Raw genomic sequence first — 23,744 nt, forward strand, 5'->3', positions numbered from 1 at the left:
TGGCTCTTCTCGGGTCCTCGGAGAACTATGGGTACTCGGGGACCACTGTTCATGGCCCCGAGCACCCCTACCAGAACTAGCTCTTCTCGGATCCTCGAGGAACTACAGGTACTCCGGGACCATTATTCATGGCCCCGAGCACCCCTCCCGGAACTGGGCTCTTCTCGGCCCTCGGGGGATGGTCCCCGAGGGAAGGCGCCACGTGGCATTCTGCTGTCTCGATCTCGGGACTCGGGGACCCCTGGTTCCTATGTCACCGACACACTCCTAGAGCGAATGGACGGACCAAGTCATCAAAGGCGATAGATTGGTTATATTTAGATTTATTTGCTTTTCCCCTTGTTTGCCTTGCTTGCTGGCAAAGCCACCATAGTTGGTTTGCCTTCCTTTTGAAGCATAAAGAAATAGCTAGTTTGGCACCTTCCATACCTTAAAAGTCAATGAATGTTATTAAATCTTACCCTTCTTTGCGAGCCACTTCAGGAAACTAACACAGTCTTTCTGGTAGTGGCCCTTCTTATGGAAGAAGTGGCATCCATCATTCTTAGGTTCTTGAGAGACAAAAGCAAAAGGAGTAGGTGCGTTGGGTGCCCTCTGCGCTATCTTGTCGTACTTAGCGATGAAATGCAGCTTCTTCTTTTGAGTATTGTAGTTAATCTTGAAGGGAGAAAATTCAGGAGGGAGAGATGTCATAATGAAATGAACAAGAAAATCATCAGAGATTTCCATTTCCATGCTCTTGAGTTTGGCTGCAATGTCTGCATCATTATAATATGTTCTCTTATGCCGTCAGACTCATAATTGTACTTAGTGTTGAGGAGGTTCTGAATCAATGTATTGGCATAAACCTTAGAGGTCCCTTTGAATTGCTCCTCCATGGATGCCAAGTACGTCTTAGCTTTTTCTGAGGTTGGAATTGCTCCCCTTATACCTTCTGATATAGAGACATACGGTTAGACCGCTCTCACTTCTCTTAAAGGGCATCATAAGTTTTCTTTAGTTCATCATAATTCTCCACATCAATGGCGGGAGAAGTGGGAGCGTCAACCCTAAGTGCACAATCAAGGTCCAAAACTCTGAAAATAATAGTCACTTTAGCTTTCCAAACGGGAAAATTATTCCCCGTAAGTTGCTCTATGCCATCAACTGTGGTCGCAACAGAGGAAGCGTTAAGAGCTGGAGTGAAAAGTTGGGCTAGATTAGAAATTTACCATGAATAAATTTGCACAAAAATAACCATACATTGACCTAATTAAAATCATGCAAAAATTAAAATTAAAACTCTAATCCGCATCACCGTTGGGCAAAAAAGGTAAAACAAATTGTGTGAACACATAAAATGGTGCATAATTACATTCAACTTTAGTCAGAAAGTAATTATGAACCTACATAAATTGATCGTAAAATTCTCCAGAAAAATCTTCTCATTGGTTCCAATTCATCCAGAGAATTAATCATAATTTTGTGCATTAAACATCATTTATTTGGGTTGTAAACATCATTAATTCCAGTGCATATATTAGAGAAAATGTTAGAAACCACTGGAAACCCCATTAAAATGGAAAAAGTCCAACAAAACACAAAAATCGGCATTACAGCCCATTTCAGCCGTGCAGTCCAGCTCCATTTAAGCAGCCCATAACGTCGGTCCAGCAACGACCACAGCCCAGAAAAGCACCACTCAGCCAGCCCGGCCTCTATCGCACACGCCAACGACATATCTTGGCCATCCATCATGATCGAATAGTCGTCCGCCGTTTTCGCCCAGAATAAAAATATGGTGCGACGGCTGGTTCATTCGTCATGAATGATGGGTCTCAAATCAGATTTTGAGAGGATCAATGACTGAAAAATGATCCACTTAGTGAGCAGTATCCAAGAATGTATAACATTGTGCGAAACAAGGAGGACACAGCTGTTGTCGCACTTAGTTCAAACCCACCTGAAATATCCTTCCAAAGTTGTCGTGCTTAGTTGGCCCAAAGTTGAACACTTGGAACAAGCTGACTCATCGTCTAAGCCATATTTCTTTATCACATGGGCGTGACGAGTTCAGATTGAATCTATCACAAGATGGAAAATTCCGTGTAAATGTCCAATATCGCACTCTAATCCGCCATAATGCACCAAACAAGAATAGGCTGATATGGAAATTAAAAGTCCCCCCTAAAAATCAAAGTTTTTCTCTGGTACTTGCGCAAAGGAGTTCTTTTAACAAATGATAATATTTTAAAAAAAAAATGGCAAGGTAGTCAAAAGTGTTACTTTTTTCACGAGGAGGAGACCATTAAGCATCTCTTTCTTTTTACTATCATTTTGCCAAATCAGCATGGTTCCTAGTTCAAGTAGCCTCTAATATTTGCCTACCGTGTAGCACAACTAATATGTTTGGCAATTGGCTCTATGGTCTAAATAAACAATAGAAAGCTGACATAATGGCAGCGATTGTCGCCTTTTGTTGATCTATCTGGCTATGCATAAATGATATTGTCTTTAATAAAAACAATATTCCTCTCCTTTGCAGATTATCTTTTCTTGTACATGGTGACTCCACACGTGGTCTATTTTGCAGCGTTAGAAACGATAACTTTCGGTGGCTATAGCGTGTGCACACTTGGAGTGGACGGTTAGTGAGCTCTTTACCCGTTTTGGGTGGTTGTCTACATAGCAGATTGACCTTCTCGACTCGCTTTGTAGTGACTCTCTTTTAAGAGTCATTTATTATGTCATTTATTATTCTTTCTTTTGGTTATATGCATCTTAGTTATGTAGAGACCGGGAATATGCTCTTTGACGGTTATATCATCTTGGTGTAACAATAAAAGTCAATAAAACTTCATTTATCAATAAAAAAGTTATCCATATAACGCTCAACTGGAGTAGTAGTGTTCATAAACAAGATGTCAGATTTACTGTACATCACTCATACCTTACTTGGCCTTGCATTATAGAGATTGAAATATAAAACGCTACTTTGCAGGTCAGCGATACTGTAGGGACGACATTGGCTGCTGGAAGATATGTGGATAATGATGTTATTGCTGAAGTTATACTGGGCACTGGTATTAATGCAGCATCCATAGAACATGTACACACAATTCCCAAATGGCGTGGCCCGGTTCTCAAGTCTGGAGGCATGGTGTCTTCACTTCTGCACCGTGATTGCAAGGTAAAAAGCATACTACAAAAGATGGTGCTTGTGTTAACTGTAGTCTTGCATGAACAAAGAAAGGTGATAATAAAGTAGTCTTGCATGAACAAAGAAAGGTGATAATAAAGTAAGACAGCCTTACACGATTATGCCTCGTTGATAGGCTTGGAATGTTCATGAGGGTGTACAATAGTGGCTTTGCTTTGTAACAGGTGATAAACATGGAATGGGGGAACTTTGTCCTCTCACCTTCCACTGACAGAATTTGATCAAACATTGGATACCGAAAGTTTGAACCCTAGTGAACAGGTGTTGCCCTTCACATGCTAGAGTTTGTGATCTTTCACCCTTTTGTGGGTAATGACTCTGTGTAGCATTGTGGTCCTGCCAGATTTGTGAGAAGTTGATTTCTGGCATGTATATGGGGGAAATTGTTCGAAGAGTCTTGCTAAAAATGGCTCAGGAAGATTCAATTTTTGCCGATAATATGCCTCCAAAACATGAAGTCCCATATATCCTGAGGTATGGCATTCAACTTATAGCCGACTAGTTTTTCCTTGATAATATATTCTCTCGAACTGCTTATAAATGTGTGATTGGCTTCCAAGACCCTATTACCTACGTACAACTCTAAACAAGTTCCCGCTGTTGGCCTGCTGTCCCACTGAGCTGAATTCTACCAACATGAATATAGAAATTAATGAACATCTTAACCGAGAAAATCCTGGAACCTGATACTTCTTGACTTCTTGTAGGCTGTATGGATAGGTTACCAGTAAAGTTACAATAGCTGCATATTTTTATGCATAGCAGTGGCTAGTTTGGAAGAAATTTTACCAAAATATTGCGCCAGTCATTGATACTAGAATATACATTCAACCTTGATTTAGCCTGCAGTTGAAATTTTGCGGGGTAGCAAGCTTTTGTTTTATCCTGCAAGTTGATTGAAATGGATAGAATGAGCTTTAATTATCTAGTTTTTCATCTAGCCTCAATTAAAAAACACAAGTTGGTAGCTTTTCAAATTAAACTTAACCACTTATTTTCACACAACTTTTGCTAACACGAAGGATTGATATGCGTTGCAGTACACTTCACATGCTGATGATGTATCAAGACACAAAACCTGATCTGAAGACAGTTGGCACTGTTAAACAAGAAGGCCGGAGGTTGTTGGTGTGCAGGAAAAGGATTAGCAGGAGTTGTTGTAATCTGTTGTAACAATAGATTAGTTGTTGTATAGATAGTTAGTTTGTTTCTTGCGTATTGATGTTGGACGGCTCCTGATAATCACCATGTACCAAACTCCTGTATATCCTGCCGCGTTTTGCCGGCTCCTATAAATAGATTACGCGGCCTCGACCAGAGGTGATAACGCTTCCCAAATAATCCGTTTTACATGGTACCAGAGCCTCTCCTCTTCGAAGTCGCATCCATGGCGAGCTCAAGCTTCTCCACCACCTCTTTCCTCAACCCTTCGCTTGGCTTTCCTGTCAGCGAGAAGCTCACCAAGAACAACCATGTTCTTTGGAAGGCTCAGGTCCTGCCGGCCATTCGAGGTGCCCAGTTAGAGGGGTATCTCGATGGCACGGCGGTCCCTCCGGCCAAGGAGATCGACATCAAGCGCGGTGAAGACACCGTGAAAGCTCCTAATCCGGAATATGCGCGATGGATCGCGCAGGATCAGCAGGTATTCAGCTACCTGCTGACCACCCTCTCGAAGGACATCCTGACGCAAGTTGCCACGCTGAACACTGCTGCTGAAGTATGGGCTGCGATCGGGGAGATCCTGTCTTCGCAAACGCGGGCGCGGTCAGTCAATACGCGCATCGCGCTCGCCACCACCCGCAAAGGGGCTCTGTCGATGGCCGAGTACCTTGGTAAGATGAAGATGCTGGCCGATGAGATGGCATCCGCCGGCAAGCCGTTGGGAGATGAGGAACTTGCTTCCTACATCCTGACTGGCCTTGACATGGAATACAATCCAGTGGTGTCCGCCATTCTTACACGTGTGGAACCAATCTCCTTCAACGAGCTCTACAACCAGCTCATCAGTTTCGACAACCGTCTTGATCTACTTCACGGCGTGTCTGGCTCCTCGGCAAACGCCGCTGTTCGCAGTGGTAGGGGGCGCGGCACCTCCAGTGGCGGTGGTCGCGGCCATGGCGGCGCGCCGCGTGGTCGCGGCAATGGCAAGGGCCGTGGCGGTGGGCGCTCCGGCGGCAACAACAACCAAAACGGGGGCGCTCGTCGTCCCAAGTGCCAGCTCTACAAGAAAGAAGGGCACACCGTCATCGACTGTTGGCATCGCTTTGATGAGGACTTCGTCCCCGACGAGAGATCTGTCTCGGTCGCCACACACTCGTACGGGGCGAACTCCAACTGGTACACCGACACTGGCGCCACCGATCACATCACCGGCGAGCTCGACAAACTAGTTGTCCGTGAGAAGTACAACGGCAACGATCAGATCAAGACTGCAAACGGGGCAGGTATGGACATTAATCACATTGGGCATGCAATTGTTAAAACCCCTAGTTGTCATTTGCATCTACAGAATGTTCTTCATGTACCCCAAGCCAAGAAAAATCTAGTGTCAGTACATCGTCTTGCTACTGATAACTCTGCCTTCCTTGAATTTCATCCGGGTTTTTTCTTGATCAAGGACCAGGTCACGAAGAAAACTCTACTTGAAGGTCCATGCGAAGGGGGTCTGTATCCCCTTGTTCATGCCCCACGGTCAAGAAGGGAGGTCCACAGTGCCACCAAACCATCCGTGGCTAGGTGGCATAGTAGATTGGGACACCCTGCCATTCCCGTCGTCCAACGAGTCATCAGTCATAATAAGCTTCCTGTTTCTAGTGATGTCAGTCCAGAATCTGTATGTGACGCTTGCCAGCAAGGCAAGAGCCACCAGTTGCCATATCCAAAGTCGTCTAGTCGATCTGAGTCTCCATTAGATTTGATTTTCTCTGATGTATGGGGTCATGCTCCGGATTCATTCGGAAGGAAGAATTACTATGTTAGTTTTATTGATGATTTTAGTAAATTCACATGGCTCTATTGCATCAAACATAAGTCAGAGGTATTTCAAATATTTCATGACTTTCAGAACCTTGTTGAGAGGCAATTCAATCGAAAAATTCTTGCAGTTCAGACTGACTGGGGGGGCGAGTACCAGCGTCTCCATTCTTTTTTTCAGAGAATCGGCATCTCCCATCTTGTTTCGTGTCCGCACGCCCATCAGCAAAATGGCGCTGCGGAACGCAAACACAGACACATAGTTGAAATTGGCCTATCTCTACTAGCACACGCCTCCATGCCCCTGAAATATTGGGATGAAGCCTTTGCAACTGCTGCCTATCTTATCAACCGGACTCCTAGCAAAGTCATCAATTACAAAACACCACTTGAGCTCCTGTACCATCAAACTCCTGACTATACCTCCCTTAGAACCTTTGGTTGCGTATGTTGGCCCAACCTTAGGCCCTACAATTCCCGCAAGCTAGCTTTCCGGTCAAAACGGTGCGTGTTCCTTGGGTACAGCACTCTCCACAAGGGCTTCAAGTGTCTAGATATCAGCACTGGCCGTTTATACATCTCCAGAGATGTCGTTTTTGATGAGGGTATATTTCCTTTTTCTGAACTTCATGATAATGCCGGTTCTCGTCTTAGATCGGAAATTTCCTTGTTATCGTCCCATCTACTAAATTCACCTAGGGGGTTACAAGTGCATAGTCCTGATCTGGTTAATAGTCCTGAAAATCCTGCTAATTTTGATGCTAATATTCCTACTGGAGAAGGCGTTGTTCATGATTTCATGCAGGGAACGGTTGGCGCGCGTACCGGAGCTGATCCGGGTGGCAGCCGCTCTGACCTGGCTTCGGGATTGGCGGCAGATTTTCCTGCGCAGGTGGCGCAGCAGTCAGCGCCTGATCTCATCCCGCCGGAGTTGACATCTGTCCCACCTCCGTCCGGACCGAGCGGGGGATCAGCCTCGGCGCCTGGACCCAGCGGGGGCAGCGGATTCACTGCGGCTGAACCAGCTGCTAGCACCGACTCAGCGTCGTCATCTCCGAAACCCGTGCCGCCGCCTCCACCAGTGGCACCTGAACGTGCCAAAACGCGGCTGCAGAGTGGCATCCGCAAGCCCAAACAATTCACAGATGGAACAATACGGTATAGGTATGGTTGTCTTGCTACTACCAGTGAACCATCTGATTTACATGAGGCCTTAAGTGATAGTAATTGGAAAAATGCTATGGATACTGAGTACAGGGCTTTGATAAAAAATGAGACTTGGCATCTAGTTCCTCCAGTATCTGAGAGAAATATTATTGACTGCAAATGGGTTTATAAGATTAAAAGGAAAGCTGATGGCTCAATTGATAGATACAAAGCTCGCTTAGTGGCTAAAGGTTTTAAGCAGAGGTATGGCATAGATTATGAGGACACGTTTAGTCCAGTTGTAAAAGCTGCTACTATTCGACTAGTCTTGTCTATAGCTTTTTCAAAAGGGTGGAGTCTTCGCCAGTTAGATGTGCAGAACGCGTTCTTACATGGTGTTCTAGAGGAGGATGTCTATATGAGACAGCCACCTGGGTATGAGAATAAGAAAATGCCTAACTTTGTTTGCAAATTAGACAAAGCATTGTATGGTTTGAAGCAGGCTCCTAGAGCCTGGTACTCTCGACTTAGCACCAAGTTGCAAGAGCTTGGATTTCAGCCATCTAAGGCAGATGTGTCCCTGTTCTTCTTTAATAAAGGAGGGGTCACAATTTTTCTATTGATATATGTTGATGATATAATAGTTGCTAGTTCTTCACAGTCAGCTACAGTGGCATTGCTCAAAGATCTTCAGTCTGAGTTTGCTCTGAAGGATCTTGGGAATCTGAATTATTTTCTAGGCATAGAAGTTAAAAATTTGAGTGATGGGATACTGCTTACTCAGGAAAAGTATGCATCTGATCTGCTAAAACGAGTGGGTATGGAAAGCTGTAAGCCAGTAAATACTCCTCTTTCTGCGACAGAGAAGTTGTCAGTCTATGAAGGAACTCCGTTAGGGTCTGAAGATGCAACAAGGTATAGAAGCATTGTGGGTGCTCTGCAGTATCTTACACTTACCAGACCTGATATTTCCTTTTCTGTTAACAAGGTATGTCAGTTTTTGCATACTCCTACCACTATTCACTGGACAGCAGTAAAGCGTATTCTGAGATATTTGAAGTATACAAGTGGTATAGGATTGAGAATCAAAAGGTCATTGTCTATGTTAGTCAGTGCCTTTTCTGATGCTGATTGGGCAGGGTGTGCTGATGATAGACGATCCACTGGAGGTTTTGCAGTTTTTCTGGGAACTAATCTTATTTCATGGAGTGCCAGGAAACAAGCCACCGTGTCACGATCAAGTACAGAAGCCGAATACAAGTCAATGGCCAATGCCACTGCAGAAGTCATGTGGGTTCAAACATTGCTCAGAGAATTGGGTATAAAGAGTCCACCAGCAGCGAGGCTATGGTGTGACAATATTGGTGCTACTTATCTTTCAGCAAATCCTGTGTTTCATGCCAGGACAAAGCACATTGAGGTAGATTTTCACTTCGTCACAGAAAGAGTTACACAGAAACTCTTGGATATCAAATTGGTGTCAACACAGGATCAGATTGCTGACAGTTTTACCAAACCACTCCCGGTGCGGAAACTAGAAGAGTTCAAGCGCAATCTCAACTTGGAGAAGTTGTGATTGAGGAGGGGTGTTAAACAAGAAGGCCGGAGGTTGTTGGTGTGCAGGAAAAGGATTAGCAGGAGTTGTTGTAATCTGTTGTAACAATAGATTAGTTGTTGTATAGATAGTTAGTTTGTTTCTTGCGTATTGATGGTGGACGGCTCCTGATAATCACCATGTACCAAACTCCTGTATATCCTGCCGCGTTTTGCCGGCTCCTATAAATAGATTACGCGGCCTCGACCAGAGGTGATAACGCTTCCCAAATAATCCGTTTTACAGGCACGAAGCTGAAAGGAATCTTGGGGGTATTCATCTTTTGGTCTAACAGTTAAATTATTCTACTACTGGTTCAATCCCCTACAGAAAACCTTTTTCGTTGATTGGTTTTCAGATAGAAAGCGCCTGTCACAAAACAAGAAAACTGGTTGTGGATGATTGCGAGGTTGTTGACAGGCGTGGTGCACGACTTGCTGCTGCCAGGATCTACGGCATCCTCAAAAAGATCAGGCGAGACAGTGCCAGCCCCGGATTGCTGTTGACGGCGGAGTCTACGAGTACTATACTTTCTTCGGCCAGTGCATGGAGAGCACTTTGAGGGACTTGCTTGGGGAGGAAGTGGCATCCTCTGTCGTGATAAAACCCGACAAAGATGGCTCAGGCACTGGGGCTGCTCTCTTGGCGGCCTCCTATTCTCAGTGCCTCCAGGATGACTAATTTCAGCTCATAGTTCCTTGGATTCTGAGGCTATAGCAGGTATACAGTTGCTTCAGTAGCTTTCAGTTTATGACTGTTAAAATATCCATCTGTCCCATTATTTGGTATCAGTCTTATACTGCAATGTTCATTCAGTTACAGAAAAAAAAACTGATTCAGATTTATTTGAAGTCTTTCAAAACTGCTTACATAGAATCTTGTATAGTCAACAGCTTTAATTTGTGCATAGACCTTTACAAATGTGCTCGCTAACAGGAGGACAGGTATAGATTGATGGGTTTGATTACTTCAGCAAAAAGAACAATCAAGCGAAATTGAGAGTTATAAGAAGGTGAAATGAACAAACTATTTCACAGTGGACATATTTAAGGCTTTAGCATAACTCCACTTACAGCTGAATTTTTCCTAGTGAACAAAGACCAAAACGATTTGCTAAGCCTGCTAAGAATTTAATGGCATTAAACGTAACTCGCAGCTAAACTCAACCTGAATAAAAAGTTTGCAGTGTAAACTAGCAGTACCAGAAACAGAAATTAACAAACGCTAAGAGGCAATAAACGACTGACGAAAAGATGCAGCTCAAAGCCTATCCTCGTACTCGGACAGTGGCATCATGTCCTTGAGACCCTTCCTCCTCCTTATGTCGCCGACGAGCTTTGCCGCCGTCGAACTCTCATCTAGCGGGTTGGAGTTGACAGTCTCCCAGTGGTCGAAGACGCACTGCGGGAACGCCTCGCCGGACGTCTCGGCGCGCAGCTTCTCGGTGAACTCAAGCGACTCAGCCACGGGGAGGTAGGCCTTGAAGTTGATCAGTGGCGTGCCAAGCCTCTGCCTCTCCTCGATCACGCTGCCCCTCTTCTTGTTCAAGAGGTTGTAGATGCTCCCCGTCGCCCTCTCCGGCGCCTGGATCTCGACGAGGTAGACGGGCTCCATGAGGCGTGGCATCGCCGTGAGCTGCGCGGCGTACATGGCGCGGCGCGCCGTGGGGATGATCTGGCCGCCGCCGCGGTGGATGGCGTCGGCGTGTAGTACGACATCGCGGAGCTCGAAGCAGACGCCGCGCATGTTCTCTTCGGCGAGCACGCCCTCCTTGGAGGCCCACTGGAAGCCGGCGACCACCGAGTCCCTGATCTCGCCCACGTACTGGACACCCCTGCACATGTCCACGAACATGTTGGGGCCGGTCGCCTCGGGACCGAAGCACCAGATTTTCTTGGCCAGGTCCTTGTCCCAGCCGAACTCCTCGGATAGTATCTTGGCGCGGACCTTGACCTCGTCCTTGGAGCCGATGAGCTCGTCGTCAATCGCCTTGGCGAGGTCCTTCTCCAGTGGCCGGGCCTCTATGTACAGTCGATTGTGCTTGTTCGGCGACTTGCTCATCACGGTACGGCACGACCTGTCGACGACGGTCTCACGGTAAGAGACCACAGGAGGGCCAAAGACGATCTCGGTGCCGTTCATGAAGTCTTGCTGCAGGTCCTTGAGGCAGATCTCCAGATGGAGCTCTCCCACGCCGGCGATGACATGCTCGCCGGTGTCTGTGATGGTGCACACTACCAGTGGGTCTGACTTGGAGAGACGCTTCAGCCCCTCCACAAGCTTCGGCAGGTCGGCGGCGTTCTTGCACGCAACGGACTTGCGCACTACCGGCGAGACAGAGAACTTCATGGCCTTGATTGGGTGCGCGTCCACCTCCTTGTCATTAGTGAGCGTGACGTTCTTGGTGATGAACTGGTCGAGGCCTACCAGTGCCACGGTGTTTCCACAGGGCACGTCCTCGACGGACTCCTGCTTCTTACCCATCCAGATGACTGTGCGCTGCACAGTCTTGACAAAGAGATCCTTCTTCCCGCCGGGCACGTAGTTGGGTCCCATGATCCGTACCTTGGTGCCGGTCGCCACCGTGCCGGAAAAGACCCGGCCAAAGGCATAGAACCTTCCCTTGTCTCTGGCTGGGATCATCTTGGACACGTAGAGCATGAGGGGGCCCTCGGGGTCGCAGTTGCGGATGGCAGTGGCATAGGCTGAAATCTTAGAACACTAACTCACAAAGGTTCTGGCTAACTGTGAACACGCGAGAGGCAAGTAGAACTAGGGGTTTTGCTGCATTAAACTTTCACACTGCTATTCTGTGCTCTGTTCTTCCTTTTATTGAAAACGAAAGACTTCGTGGCCGTTGTGACCCCGCCATGCGCGCCAGAAATCCAATGCGCCGTGTGCCATCCCACACGATCGGATCACCAGCGCACGACTCGCTACACTACGCGATCTCGCCGTGAACCCGCACGACTCAGATCCTAAAGACTCGCTCAGCTTAACAACCGAGCCTAGCGAATAGGAAAACAAATAAAGTGCTGAAACCAGTGACAAGCTTATCTGAAAGCTTTGCTAACAAACTCCCCCTAAGCTTGCCACTTTGATCCAACCTCGGCGACACCAATTCGAGCTCGGAGCTCTTGAAACTGAACACGCCCAAGCGCCTTGGTTAGGATGTCCGCGACTTGCCCTTTAGTGCCGACGAACTCCACTTGAACCTTCCCGTCCGCCACACATTCGCGAATATAATGATATCGCGTGGCGATGTGCTTGCTTCGTTCGTGGAACACCGGATTCTTGCTGAGGGCTATCGCTGATTTATTGTCGATGCAGAGCTTGAATGCGTCCGGCTTCTCCTGATGAATCTCTTCCAACAGTTGTGTCAGCCAAACGCCTTGGCAAGCAGCCGTCGTTGCCGCGATGTACTCCGCCTCACATGAGGAGAGTGCAACCACCTTCTGTTTGACGGACTGCCAGCTCACCGGATTCGGCCCGAGGAAGAAGACGACGCCGCTGGTACTCTTGCGCGTGTCGACATCCCCAGCCATGTCCGCGTCGCAGAACCCCACCAGCTTGGCGGGCTGCTCAGCTCGTTGATAGCAGCATCCATACCTTGTCGTCCCCGCGACATAGCGTAGGATGCGTTTCACTGCTGCCTCATGCTCGACGGTAGGAGCCTCCATGAAGCGGCTGACGTAACCAACCGGGAACGCCAAGTCCGGCCGCGTGTGCAACAGATAGCGCAAGCACCCGACGATTCCTCGGTAGTGTGTGGCATCCATCGGCGCTGCAGTACTCGTCTTGCTGAGTTTGAGGCGTGGCTCCATCGGCGTGGCGCAGGGGTTACAGTCCTGCATCCCGGCGCGCTCCAGGATGCGGCGAGCGTATGCCGTCTGCGTCAAATTGATCCCGCCCGCCATCTGTTCGACCTCGATCCCCAAGTAAAAACACAAGAGTCTGAGGTCACTCATCTTGAACAGGGACTTCATCTCCGCCTTGAACCTTCCGATCTCCGTCTCCACATTGCCTGTGATCACCAAATCGTCCACATATACCCCCACGAGCAGCCGGGATGCGCCAGTTCCTCTCCTATAGACCGCGTGCTCGCAGTCGCTGCGCCTGAACCCGAGCGAGAGCAAGCTGGCGTCGAGTTTGGCGTTCCAGGCGCGGGGCGCCTGCCTCAGTCCGTACAACGCCTTGTCGAGCCTGAGAACTTGCTGTTCATGGCCTTCCACCACGAATCCTGGAGGTTGAGACACATAGACTTCCTCGGTGAGCTCACCGTTGAGGAAGGCGGATTTGACATCCATGTGATGTATTGCCCACCCCGCTTGTGCCGCCTGCGCAAACAGCATGCGCACGGACTCCAGTCGCGCGACGGGAGCGAAGACCTCGTCGAAGTCTACACCGGCCTGCTGCACGTACCCTTTCGCCACAAGGCGTGCCTTGTGCTTCGTCACCCGGCCCCCAGCATCCTTCTTAATTTTGAACACCCATTTTAGACCAATCGGCCGGTGTCCGGGTGGCAAATCCACGAGCTGCCATGTCTTGTTGTCTTCAATCGAGGCCATCTCTTCGAGCATCGCCTGCCTCCATTCCTGGTGACATTCAGCCTCGCCGAAAGTCACTGGCTCCTCAGCAGCAAGAAGGTGCAGCTCCCCCTCAGCCAGATTCCGAGACGCCTGGCCCGGTGTGGGTGCGTCGGCGAGCAGGTCGCCCATCGCCTGGTAGCGGACGGGGCAGTCATCGTGGTCTGCATCCAGGTCGTCGTCCCGAGCAGTTGGCGGGGAGACCAACCGTGGCACCGTGACCGGAGTGACCGGCTACGGAGCGCGCGCGGCACTTGGAGAAGCGATCGTCGATGGCGACGGAGGCGGCCCCGGCGAAGTTCGGTCTGATGACGCCGGTGTGGCCTGTGTAACAACATATTCAACCGAGAAATCAGATGGACTGGAAACCGCGGGAACATCCCCGGCCGTTGAATTCCAATCCCAGCTAGCGCGCTCGTCGAAGATCACGTCCCGCGACACTTGGACCCGGCCTGTCACCGGGTCGAACACCCTGTATGCTTTGGCGCCGTCAGCGTATCCGATGAACACCATCGCCTTGCTACGATCCTGCAACTTGGTGAGGTGAGGGCGCACGTCCTTGACGTAGGCGAGGCACCCGAATGTGCGGAGGAAGCCGACGGCCGGCTTGCGGCCGAACCAGGCCTCAAACGGCGTCTTGTCCTGCAGGCTTTTGGTCGGCGCGCGATTGAGAAGGAAAACGGCGGTGGTTACAGCCTCCCCCCAATAGCGCGCCGGCACATTGCGGGCCCGCAGCAGACTCCGCGCCATCCCGAGGATGGTTTGATTCCTGCGCTCGACCACCCCATTCTGTTGAGGAGAATATGGGGCGGTGAAGTGGCGCTGCACGCCCTGCTCGACGCAGTGGGTGGCAAGTTCCACGGAGGTGAACTCGCCGCCATTGTCGGTGCGGAGAATCTTGAGCTTCGCTCCGCATTCGCCTTCTGCTGCAGCTTGGAAACGCTTGATGGCGGTCGGAGCATCGCTTTTGTTCGCGAGCAGAACAATCCACATGTATCTGCTGGCGTCATCCACCAACAACAGAAAATGTTTCTTATTCCCCGGTGTCGGCGGTGAGATTGGCCCACACAGATCGCCGTGGACCAACTCCAATCGATCCTCCGCGCGAAACAGAGAGCGGCGAGGGAATGACGTGCGCCGCTGCTTGGAGATGACGCAGCAGTCACAGAGTTGTTCGACATGGTCGATCGCCGGTAGCCCACGCACCATGTCCTTGTTCGCCAGGCGACGCAGTGCGTCGAAATGCAGATGCCCGAAGCGGCCATGCCATAGCCAGGCAGCCTCCTCGGAACGCGCCGAGAGGCACACCGGCTGCCCAATTTCAAGTCGGAGCAGATAAAGCCGGTGTCGCGTGCGTCGAACGCGAGCGAGCAGCTTGTCCGCGGGGTCGCGGATCGCGCATATGCCGTGGCGAATGTGGACGTCGCAGCCATTTTCATTGAGCTGGCCCAAGCTGATGAGGTTCGCTTTCAGCCTGGGGATGTAATAGACGCCAGTTAGCGCGCGATGCTCGCCATTCCTGCACACGAATATGATCTTGCCACGCCCTTCGATCGCGACGACGGAGCCGTCGCCAAAGCGCACCGTGCCGCGCACGGCCAGGTCGAGCTCGGCGAACACAGCACGGATGCCTGTCATGTGGTTGGTGGCGCCGGTGTCGAGGTGCCAAAGGCCACCGTCGATGGTGTCCTCCTTGTGGAGATGCGCGAAGACCTTGGGTTCGTCTAGCTCGATGTAGGTGGGTGGCGCCGGCGACGAAGCGCGGTTGGAAATCTCCAGGGCTGCAGCGGCCTCGACAACATGGGCCATCAGCAGCGTGGGCTCGGAGTCGTCCTCCTCTCCGTGGGCCTGATGGGCCTCAGCGTGACGCTTGGGCTGGCGACAATCTTTGGCCCAGTGGCCCGTGCGGCCGCAGTTGCGACATTTGTCGTGGCCGCTGTCGCGATTTTCCCGCGTGTCCCGGCCGTCGCGGTTGCTGCGATCTGTATCACGACCGCTGCCCTCGTTCTTTTTACGCCCACCTCGTCGGCGGCGATTGCCGTTGGGCTTGGACTTGGACGATCTACATTCGCCGACGAGCTTGTCCTTGAACTTCGTCGTCCACTGCTCCTCTGTGAGAAGCAGCTTGCCGCCATTCGCCGCAGCCTTGCCGACGATGATGCGCTCGTCTGCATTGCGAAGGCACCCGGTAACCTCTTCCAAGGAGAGGCTATCCAAGTCGAGCAGAGTCTCGATAGAGATGGCGAGCTGGGTGAGATGTTCAGGAACTGCATGAAGTAATTTTTCACAGACCTTGGATTCCTCCAGATCGACGCCGAGCGTGGCCAACGTCGTGACGACGCCGTTGAGCCGGAGTGAGAACTCCTCGACGGTCTCCCCATCGTTGAACGCGAGGGCGTCGTACTGCTTGAGCAGCTGCTGCGCCTTGGACTTGCGGACGCGGTCGACCCCGACACGCATCAACTTGATGGCTTCCCATGCTTCCTTCGCGGTTTCCTTGACGGCGAGCGTGGGCAGCATCTCCGGTGGCACTGCCCTGAGAATGGCCTCCAGCGCCATTCGGTCTTCCTGGAACTCGGCGTCGCCATACTCGACAGCGTCCCAGAGGCCGCGGGCCTGCAGCATGACTCTCATCATGAGAGCCCACTCACCGTAGTTCGTCTTCGTGAGAGTTGGGTAGGAAGCCGATCCTCTCACCTCCTTCACTACGCGTCGGACTGCGAGTGCACGGTCGCCATTCCTGTGACGATCACGACGCGGAGGAGGTGAGGCAGACTGCCTGCGCCCATGCCCGAGGGGCGTCCTTGACGCCCGCGACGGCGTCCTCGACTGTCGCGGCGGCGTCCGGGACCAACGCGGCGGCTGCCCTGTCGGGCGCGGCGGCGGCGGGGACGTACGTTGGGCACGTCCTGACATAGCTGGCTCTGATACCAAATGAAATCTTAGAACACTAACTCACAAAGGTTCTGGCTAACTGTGAACACGCGAGAGGCAAGTAGAACTAGGGGTTTTGCTGCATTAAACTTTCACACTGCTATTCTGTGCTCTGTTCTTCCTTTTATTGAAAACGAAAGACTTCGTGGCCGTTGTGACCCCGCCATGCGCGCCAGAAATCCAATGCGCCGTGTGCCATCCCACACGATCGGATCACCAGCGCACGACTCGCTACACTACGCGATCTCGCCGTGAACCCGCACGACTCAGATCCTAAAGACTCGCTCAGCTTAACAACCGAGCCTAGCGAATAGGAAAACAAATAAAGTGCTGAAACCAGTGACAAGCTTATCTGAAAGCTTTGCTAACATAGGCGTCGTCGAGAGGCCCCTCGTAGAGGGTCTCAACGCGGTACTGCTGCGCCATGGCAGGGGACGGCAAGTGGAAGACGATCATCTCCAACAGTGCAGAGCTAGCGGGCAGCCATGATTGCATGACGCGCTTCATGAGCGCTTTCCCCGACAGCTCCCTGTCCTCGGCCTTGAGCGCCACGCGGAGTTTGTGCAACATTGGCCACAGCTTCTCCTTGTCGTCGCTCATGCACGCCTCGATGATCTGCCGGATGGGCAGGTAGCAAAGTTGAACGAACCCGCGCTGGCACGTCGGCGAGCCCGTCTGCCTGGTCGACCAACTGCGGGTGGCCGAGTCGAAAAAGTGCTCGCCCCACAGCCGCTCCGTCATCCTGGCCTCGTCCACGTTGAACTTAGCCGCGTACATCTTGGCGAAGTCGGACAGGGTGAATGCCCACCCGTGCAGCCCCACCGAGAACGCCACCGTGCCCTTCTCCGGCGACACCTGGCAGTCGCCCAGATTCTTGTCCTCGTACGTCGCCATGATCACGTTAGCGTTCTCGATCACGCGGCAGAACGCCTGGTACGCCTCCTCGCCGCTTTGCTGCACAGCAGCACACACATGTAAGTGTAAGTACAGTGGTCACCAGTGACTGGCGCGCAGTGCACCAGAACACAGCCGGACACGGAAACGAACGCATGCAAGAATGTATGAGCACCTGGAGCTCAAGGAAGAAGCGGTCCATCTTGTTGACGGTGAGGACGGGCTTGATCCGCTCGGAGAGAGCCTGCCGGAGCACGGTCTCGGTCTGGACGCACACGCCCTCGATGCAGTCGACCACCACGAGGGCGCCGTCAGTGATGCGGAGCGCGGCCGTGACCTCGGACGAGAAGTCTATGTGCCCGGGCGAGTCGATGAGGTTGATGAGGTACGTGTTGCCGGTGCGCGCGCCCTCGAAGCGCCTCAGGGACTCCTCAGGCATCTCGTAGTAGAGGGATATGCCCGTTGACTTGATGGTGATGCCGCGCTCGGCCTCGTCCGCGCGGGTGTCCGTCATCCTCGCGTCACCGGCCACCTCCTGCGCGAGGAGGCCGGCTGCAGCCACCAGCGAGTCGGTGAGCGTTGACTTTCCTGTGATCAAGTCACAATCACAGGTACAGTTAATGGCGCGCGCAAACATGTGATGCGGAACAGGCAAAAAGAACTAGACTAATGACCATGATCGACGTGCGCGATGACGGACATGTTCCTGATGTTGTGCTTCTTGTCCATACTCGCGCGGAGCTCGTCGATGTAGTTTAATCTAGTCTTGTTTAGTTTCTTCTTGTTCCAGTAAGAGTAGTGTTGCACGTGTGGTTCACGCTGTGTCGTGAGAGCCGTGCGAGTGTGGAGAACCTGAGGCGTGCTGCGAAAGAGGACCGGGTCTGTGGCGAGCGTGGGATGGCGCGCATCGTTTCCGGATCGTGAGTGGGTTCGTGGCCGAGTTGTTAGGATCTAGTGGACTCCGTTTTGCTGTTAAATAAACGATATAGACGCACATAATAGATGCCGCAGTTTGCAGCAAAAAGCTCACCGTGTCCACCTGTGTTCGCGTTCGTGTGTGTGCGTGTGTCCTCGCCCGCGTTGAGCCGGAGCTCGGCTGACAATTGGTATCAGAGCCACTATGTTCCTGGCCTGCGACGATGTCGCTTCCTCCGGAGGGAAGCCGCCGGCGTCGTTCTCCATCGCCACCGCCACGACGCCCGCGCACTCGCCATGAGGTCGTCGTCGAGCGTGTCGTGAAGGAAGCAACCGGCTCCGTCGTCTACCCGACACTGACGCGCACGAACTACACCGAGTGGGCCTTGGTGATGAAGGTGAATCTACAGGCGCAAGGGCTGTGGGCGGCTATCGACCCTGGGCAGGCAGACGAGCAGGCCGACCGCCTCGCGCTCTCGGCGATCCTCCACGCCGTGCCACAGGATATGTGGGCGCGGCTTGCCGTGAAGGCCACGGCGAAGGAGGCCTGGGACGCCATCCGTGTCGTGCGCATCGGGGTCGAGCGTGTTCGCCAGGCGAACGCGGAGCAGCTGCGGCAAGAATTCGGCGACATCGAGTTCAAGGAAGGGGAGTCCATTGACGACTTCACCAATCGCATCTCCGGGCTGGCAAGCAGCCTACGCACGCTCGGCGACAACATCTCCGAGGGAGAGGTGGTGAAGAAGTTGCTCCAAGTTGTTCCTGATCGCTACATGCAGGTCACCATTTTGATCGAGACTCTCCTCGACGTCTCGTCGCTCTCGCTCGAGGAGGTGTCCGGGCGAATCCGCGCCGTCGAGCAGCGGTACACGCGCGCCACTGGTGTGCGCGAGAAGGGAGGCCGCCTCTACCTGACCGAGGAAGCCTGGAACGCGCGACAGCGCAAGCGCGAGCAGGAGGGCTCATTCTCCATTGGGGGGTCCAGCAGTGGCTCCTCCATTCGCGGCAAGGCGCCGATCGGATCTGGCAAGGGCGGCGTCCGCGACGGAAACGCTGCAAAGTCCCCTGGTGAGGGGCGCAAGGCCACGAAGCAGGACAAGTGTAAGTATTGCGGGATCAAAGGGCATTTTGCCCGAGACTGCCGCAAGAAGAAGCACGACGAGGCGAAGGGAGAGGCTCATCTGACACAGGAGGCGGACGACGACGACGAGCCTACCCTGCTGATGGCTCAGGTCGCCGCCCTGTCCGATCCCGGGTGGCCTGAACAGGACTGCGTCGGCGGCCACGTCTTCCTCAATGAAGAACGCGCGCGTGTCCAGCTGGGCACCGAGGCATGCGAGGAGAGTGTCTGGTACCTTGATACTGGAGCCTCAAATCACATGACGGGGAACCGCGCGGCCTTCTCCGAGCTCGACCACAACATCACAGGCGCCGTCAAGTTTGGTGATGCCTCGGTCGTCGACGTGGCCGGTCGCGGCACTGTCGTCTTCGCGTGCAAGGATGGGAGCCACCAGGCGCTCTCGGGCGTCTACTACATTCCTCGTCTCCGTAACAACATAATAAGCCTCGGCCAGCTCGACGAAGTGGGCTGCAAGGTCGACATCGACAAAGGGGTGCTGCGTGTTCGTGATCGCCAGCGACGGCTACTCACCAAGGTGCATCGTTCGGCGAACCGGCTCTACAAGCTCTACCTCACACTGGCACAACCGGTGTGCTTGCTTGCTCGCGGCGACCAGGATGCGTGGCGCTGGCACGCTCGCCTCGGCCATCAAAGCTTCGACTCCCTCCGCAAGATGGCTCGTGGCGAGCTCGTGCGAGGCCTGCCACTCGTGGAGCATATCGAGCAGCTGTGCGACGCCTGTCTCGCCGGCAAGCACCGACGCGCTCCGTTCCCGCTGGAGGCCAGGTACCGGGCGAAGGAGCGCCTTGACCTGGTGCACGGGGATCTCTGTGGTCCTGTGACGCCGGCGACCGCAGGCGGCAAGCGGTATTTTCTTCTCCTCGTCGACGACGCGAGCCGCTACATGTGGCTTGTCCTACTGCGCAGCAAGGATGAAGCAGCCAGTGCCATTGTCAAGTTTCAGGCCGGCGTCGAGGTAGAAACTGGGCGCAAGCTCCGCGCGCTCCGCACCGGTCGCGGCGGGGAATTCACGTCGATCACGTTCGGCGAGTACTGTGCGTCCAAGGGAGTTCATCGTCAGCTCACGGCGCCGTACTCACCTCAGCAAAACGGCGTCGTCGAGCGCCGAAACCAGACCATGATGGCAATGGCACGCTGTCTGTTGAAGGCAAAGAAGATGCCGGGCTCGTTCTGGGGGGAGGCAGTGAGCACAGCAGTGTTCATCCTCAACCGTTCGACGACTCGAAGCCTCCGAGGTAAAACACCATATGAAGTCTGGTTTGGTTCAAAACCTGCAGTACATTTTCTACGTACATTCGGGTGTCTGGCACATGTCAAGGTGACACGGCCACACACTAACAAGCTGGAGGATCGAAGTGTGCCCATGGTGTTCCTGGGTTACGAGCACGGCTCTAAGGCCTACAGGGTTTATGATCCTGTGAGCTGCCGCGTGCACGTGTCCAGGGACGTCATCTTCGACGAGGATAAGGCATGGAACTGGGAGGACACTGGTGCCGGGGGAAGTGACTTCACCGTCGAGTACACAGTCACTCTCTCGGGGGACGCGGTGAATGACACAACGCCCGAGACGCACGTCGACGTGGCGAACGCCGAGGCCGCCTCACCGAACGCCGCGCCAACTCCTGCAAGCTCGCCGGTCGTCTTCGCCACGCCCCCAACAACAATTCCGGACGGCCTCGACATCGACGATGAGGGTGCACCGCGACGCTTCCGGCGCATACAGAACTGCATCGACTCTGCTCCACCGCACGAGATCGCCCCCGACGAGCTGTATCTCGCCGCCACTGAGGAACCCACGTCGTTCATTGTGGCCGAACGCGATGAAGCGTGGCGAGCAGCTATGCAGGAGGAGCTGGACGCCATTGTTGACAATGGCACATGGGAGCTGGTGGACTTACCTGCAGGTCACCGCCCCATCGGGCTCAAGTGGGTCTACAAGCTCAAGAAGGACGCAAGTGGTGCTGTCGTGAAGCACAAAGCTCGCCTAGTCGCGAAGGGGTACGTGCAGCGCGCCGGCGTCGACTACGACGAGGTGTTCGCCCCAGTGGCGCGGCTGGACTCCGTGCGCGCCCTGGTTGCTGTGGCGGCGCATGAAGGCTGGGCGGTGCACCACCTCGACGTCAAGTCTGCGTTCCTCAATGGTGACCTCAAGGAGGAAGTCTACGTCGCGCAACCTCCTAGGTTCGCCGTCCCTGGACGCGAACGCCAGGTGCTCCGGCTTCGGAAGGCGCTCTACGGGCTGTGCCAGGCCCCCCGAGCGTGGAACGCTAAGCTCGACGGGACGCTTATGGGGCTCGGCTTCAAGCGGTGCACTGAAGAACACGCAGTCTACACTAGAGGCACTGGGCGCGGCCGTTTGCTGCTGGGTGTGTACGTGGATGACCTGATTCTCACCGGTGCTGACCCGGTTGAAATTGGTCACTTCAAGGAGGAGATGATGCGCTCATTCAAGATGAGCGACCTCGGGCACTTGACCTACTACCTCGGCATCGAGGTCAAGCAGCTGCCCGGGATGATCACCATGAGCCAAGCAGCTTATGCTGCGAAGCTTCTGGAGAAGGCAGGGATGGACGGGTGCAACACGGTCCAATTGCCCATGGAGACACGTCTGAAGTTAAGTAAGAACAGCTCCAATCCTCCTGTTGATGCTACACTTTATCGCAGCATAGTTGGAAGTCTAAGGTACCTGGTGCATACAAGACCGGACATTAGCTTTGCTGTTGGATATGTGAGCCGGTTCATGTCGGCTCCCACCACTGAGCACATGAGTGCAGTGAAGCATCTGCTCCGTTATGTGGCTGGCACCGTGCACTACGGTTGCAGCTATGTGAAAGGGGCTGGTGAACTCAAGATTGAAGGGTACTGCAACGCAGACATGGCTGGGGACATGGATGACAGAAAGAGCACCTCCGGCGTCCTCTTCTTCCTTGGGAGTTCACCTGTGACATGGCAGTCACAGAAGCAAGCTGTGGTGGCGCTCTCTTCATGTGAGGCTGAATATATAGCTGCCTGCACTGCTGCTTGTCAAGGGATTTGGCTAGGGCAGCTCGTTGGAAGCTTCTACAGCAAGACACCTGAAGCTGCCACCCTTCATGTCGACAACAAGTCGGCAATTCAACTCTGCAAAAATCCGGTCTTTCATGGCCGAAGCAAGCACATTGAGATGCGCTTCCATTTCATCAGAGAGTGCGTCGCTGACGGCAAGGTTGCCGTTCAGCACATCAAGACCGACGATCAGCTGGCGGACATATTGACAAAACCACTTGGCCGGGTGCGTTTTCAGAACCTGCGCTCGAAGATCGGCATCGTCGACACCAGTCACAACTAGATTAGAGGGAGTAGTGTAGTTTAATCTAGTCTTGTTTAGTTTCTTCTTGTTCCAGTAAGAGTAGTGTTGCACGTGTGGTTCACGCTGTGTCGTGAGAGCCATGCGAGTGTGGAGAACCTGAGGCGTGCTGCGGCGAGGACCGGGTCTGTGGCGAGCGTGGGATGGCGCGCATCGTTTCCGGATCGTGAGTGGGTTCGTGGCCGAGTTGTTAGGATCTAGTGGACTCCGTTTTGCTGTTAAATAAACGATATAGACACACAGAATAGATGCCGCAGTTTGCAGCAAAAAGCTCACCGTGTCCACCTGTGTTCGCGTTCGTGTGTGTGCGTGTGTCCTCGCCCGCGTTGAGCCGGAGCTCGGCTGACAGTCGACGGTGACCTTAACCATCTTGGAGGCCCCGAAAGATCACGCGAAGAACTAAGGCAAAAGAAAGGGTCCCTCCTGCAAACATCGACCGTAAGAGCATGTGAGATTAAGCGAAATTTCGCTAGAGTGATTCGTCAGGAAGTGCACAGACAGGTGAAGCAAAACACCACAAACTAACATCACCAAAGATAGAAGAAGCAACAGGCACCAAAAAAAAAGAAGTAGGACGTCACACACAGGAAGAAAAAATGAGACATATCTCGGTTCAGAAAAGAACGGGAAAAGCGACCTGCTGCCGCTGAGCTGAGGAGCAGAGCAGAGCAGATGATGAGACGAGCGGTGAAGTGGACTGCGTTCTGACCGCGTACTTATGAGCCAACGCAACGTAGCAGCCAAGTTAGCTGTTTCCTAACGGCCACGAAACCGCGGAGATTCGTCCGATCGGAGATCAACGGCTCACGTCGCTCCTGACCTTCTATCCTCGCCTCGCCGCAGGCCGCCGTTGATCCCTGTCCACTTCCGCTTCGACGCAGTCACTGCCCACAACGCCACTGCCGAGCGCCGATCGCCTCTGCTCCCGTAGTAGCATAGGCTGCAGGTTTTCGCCGCCACGTCTGAATCCACCGTTCCATTTAGGCCACCCAGGCCTGCTTGTGACGAGAAACTCT

The 23,744-nt window shown here is 52.9% G+C and overlaps 1 protein-coding gene, 1 non-coding gene and 1 pseudogene across 2 annotated transcripts; 2 read left to right on the top strand and 1 right to left on the bottom strand.

Annotated features, from left to right (window-relative positions):
* The first annotated feature begins 876 nt into the window (after nucleotides 1–876).
* Nucleotides 877–9,593, top strand: LOC133906512 (hexokinase-9-like; annotated as a pseudogene).
* On the top strand, nucleotides 5,075–5,214 carry LOC133910347 (small nucleolar RNA Z247). The gene has a single exon (XR_009908517.1). It is a non-coding gene; the product is annotated as a small nucleolar RNA Z247 (small nucleolar RNA).
* Nucleotides 9,594–9,812: 219 nt separating the features above from the next.
* Nucleotides 9,813–23,410, bottom strand: LOC133908630 (elongation factor 2-like). The gene is made up of 6 exons (XM_062350743.1): nucleotides 23,366–23,410; nucleotides 23,077–23,151; nucleotides 18,001–18,070; nucleotides 17,502–17,914; nucleotides 16,802–17,386; nucleotides 9,813–11,624 (listed from the first exon to the last, which is right to left on the bottom strand). The coding sequence occupies exons 2-6, from the start codon at nucleotides 23,095–23,097 to the stop codon at nucleotides 10,173–10,175; spliced, it is 2,541 nt and encodes an 846-aa protein (XP_062206727.1). The 5' UTR covers nucleotides 23,098–23,151; nucleotides 23,366–23,410; the 3' UTR covers nucleotides 9,813–10,172.
* Between the last annotated feature and the right edge of the window lie 334 nt (nucleotides 23,411–23,744).

This window comes from Phragmites australis, chromosome 2 (assembly GCF_958298935.1).
Source record: "Phragmites australis chromosome 2, lpPhrAust1.1, whole genome shotgun sequence".
NCBI classification, from domain to species: domain Eukaryota; kingdom Viridiplantae; phylum Streptophyta; class Magnoliopsida; order Poales; family Poaceae; genus Phragmites; species Phragmites australis.

Excerpts from the sequence above, each read along its gene's own strand:
- LOC133908630 (XM_062350743.1), bottom strand. The coding sequence starts at position 23,097 with ATGGTTAAGGTCACCGTCGAC. Across the intron at positions 18,071-23,076 it reads TGGTTAAGGTCACCGTCGAC|GAGCTCCGCGCGAGTATGGA; the intron begins TGTCAGCCGAGC and ends AACTACATCGAC. Across the intron at positions 17,915-18,000 it reads CATCGCGCACGTCGATCATG|GAAAGTCAACGCTCACCGAC; the intron begins GTCATTAGTCTA and ends ACTTGATCACAG.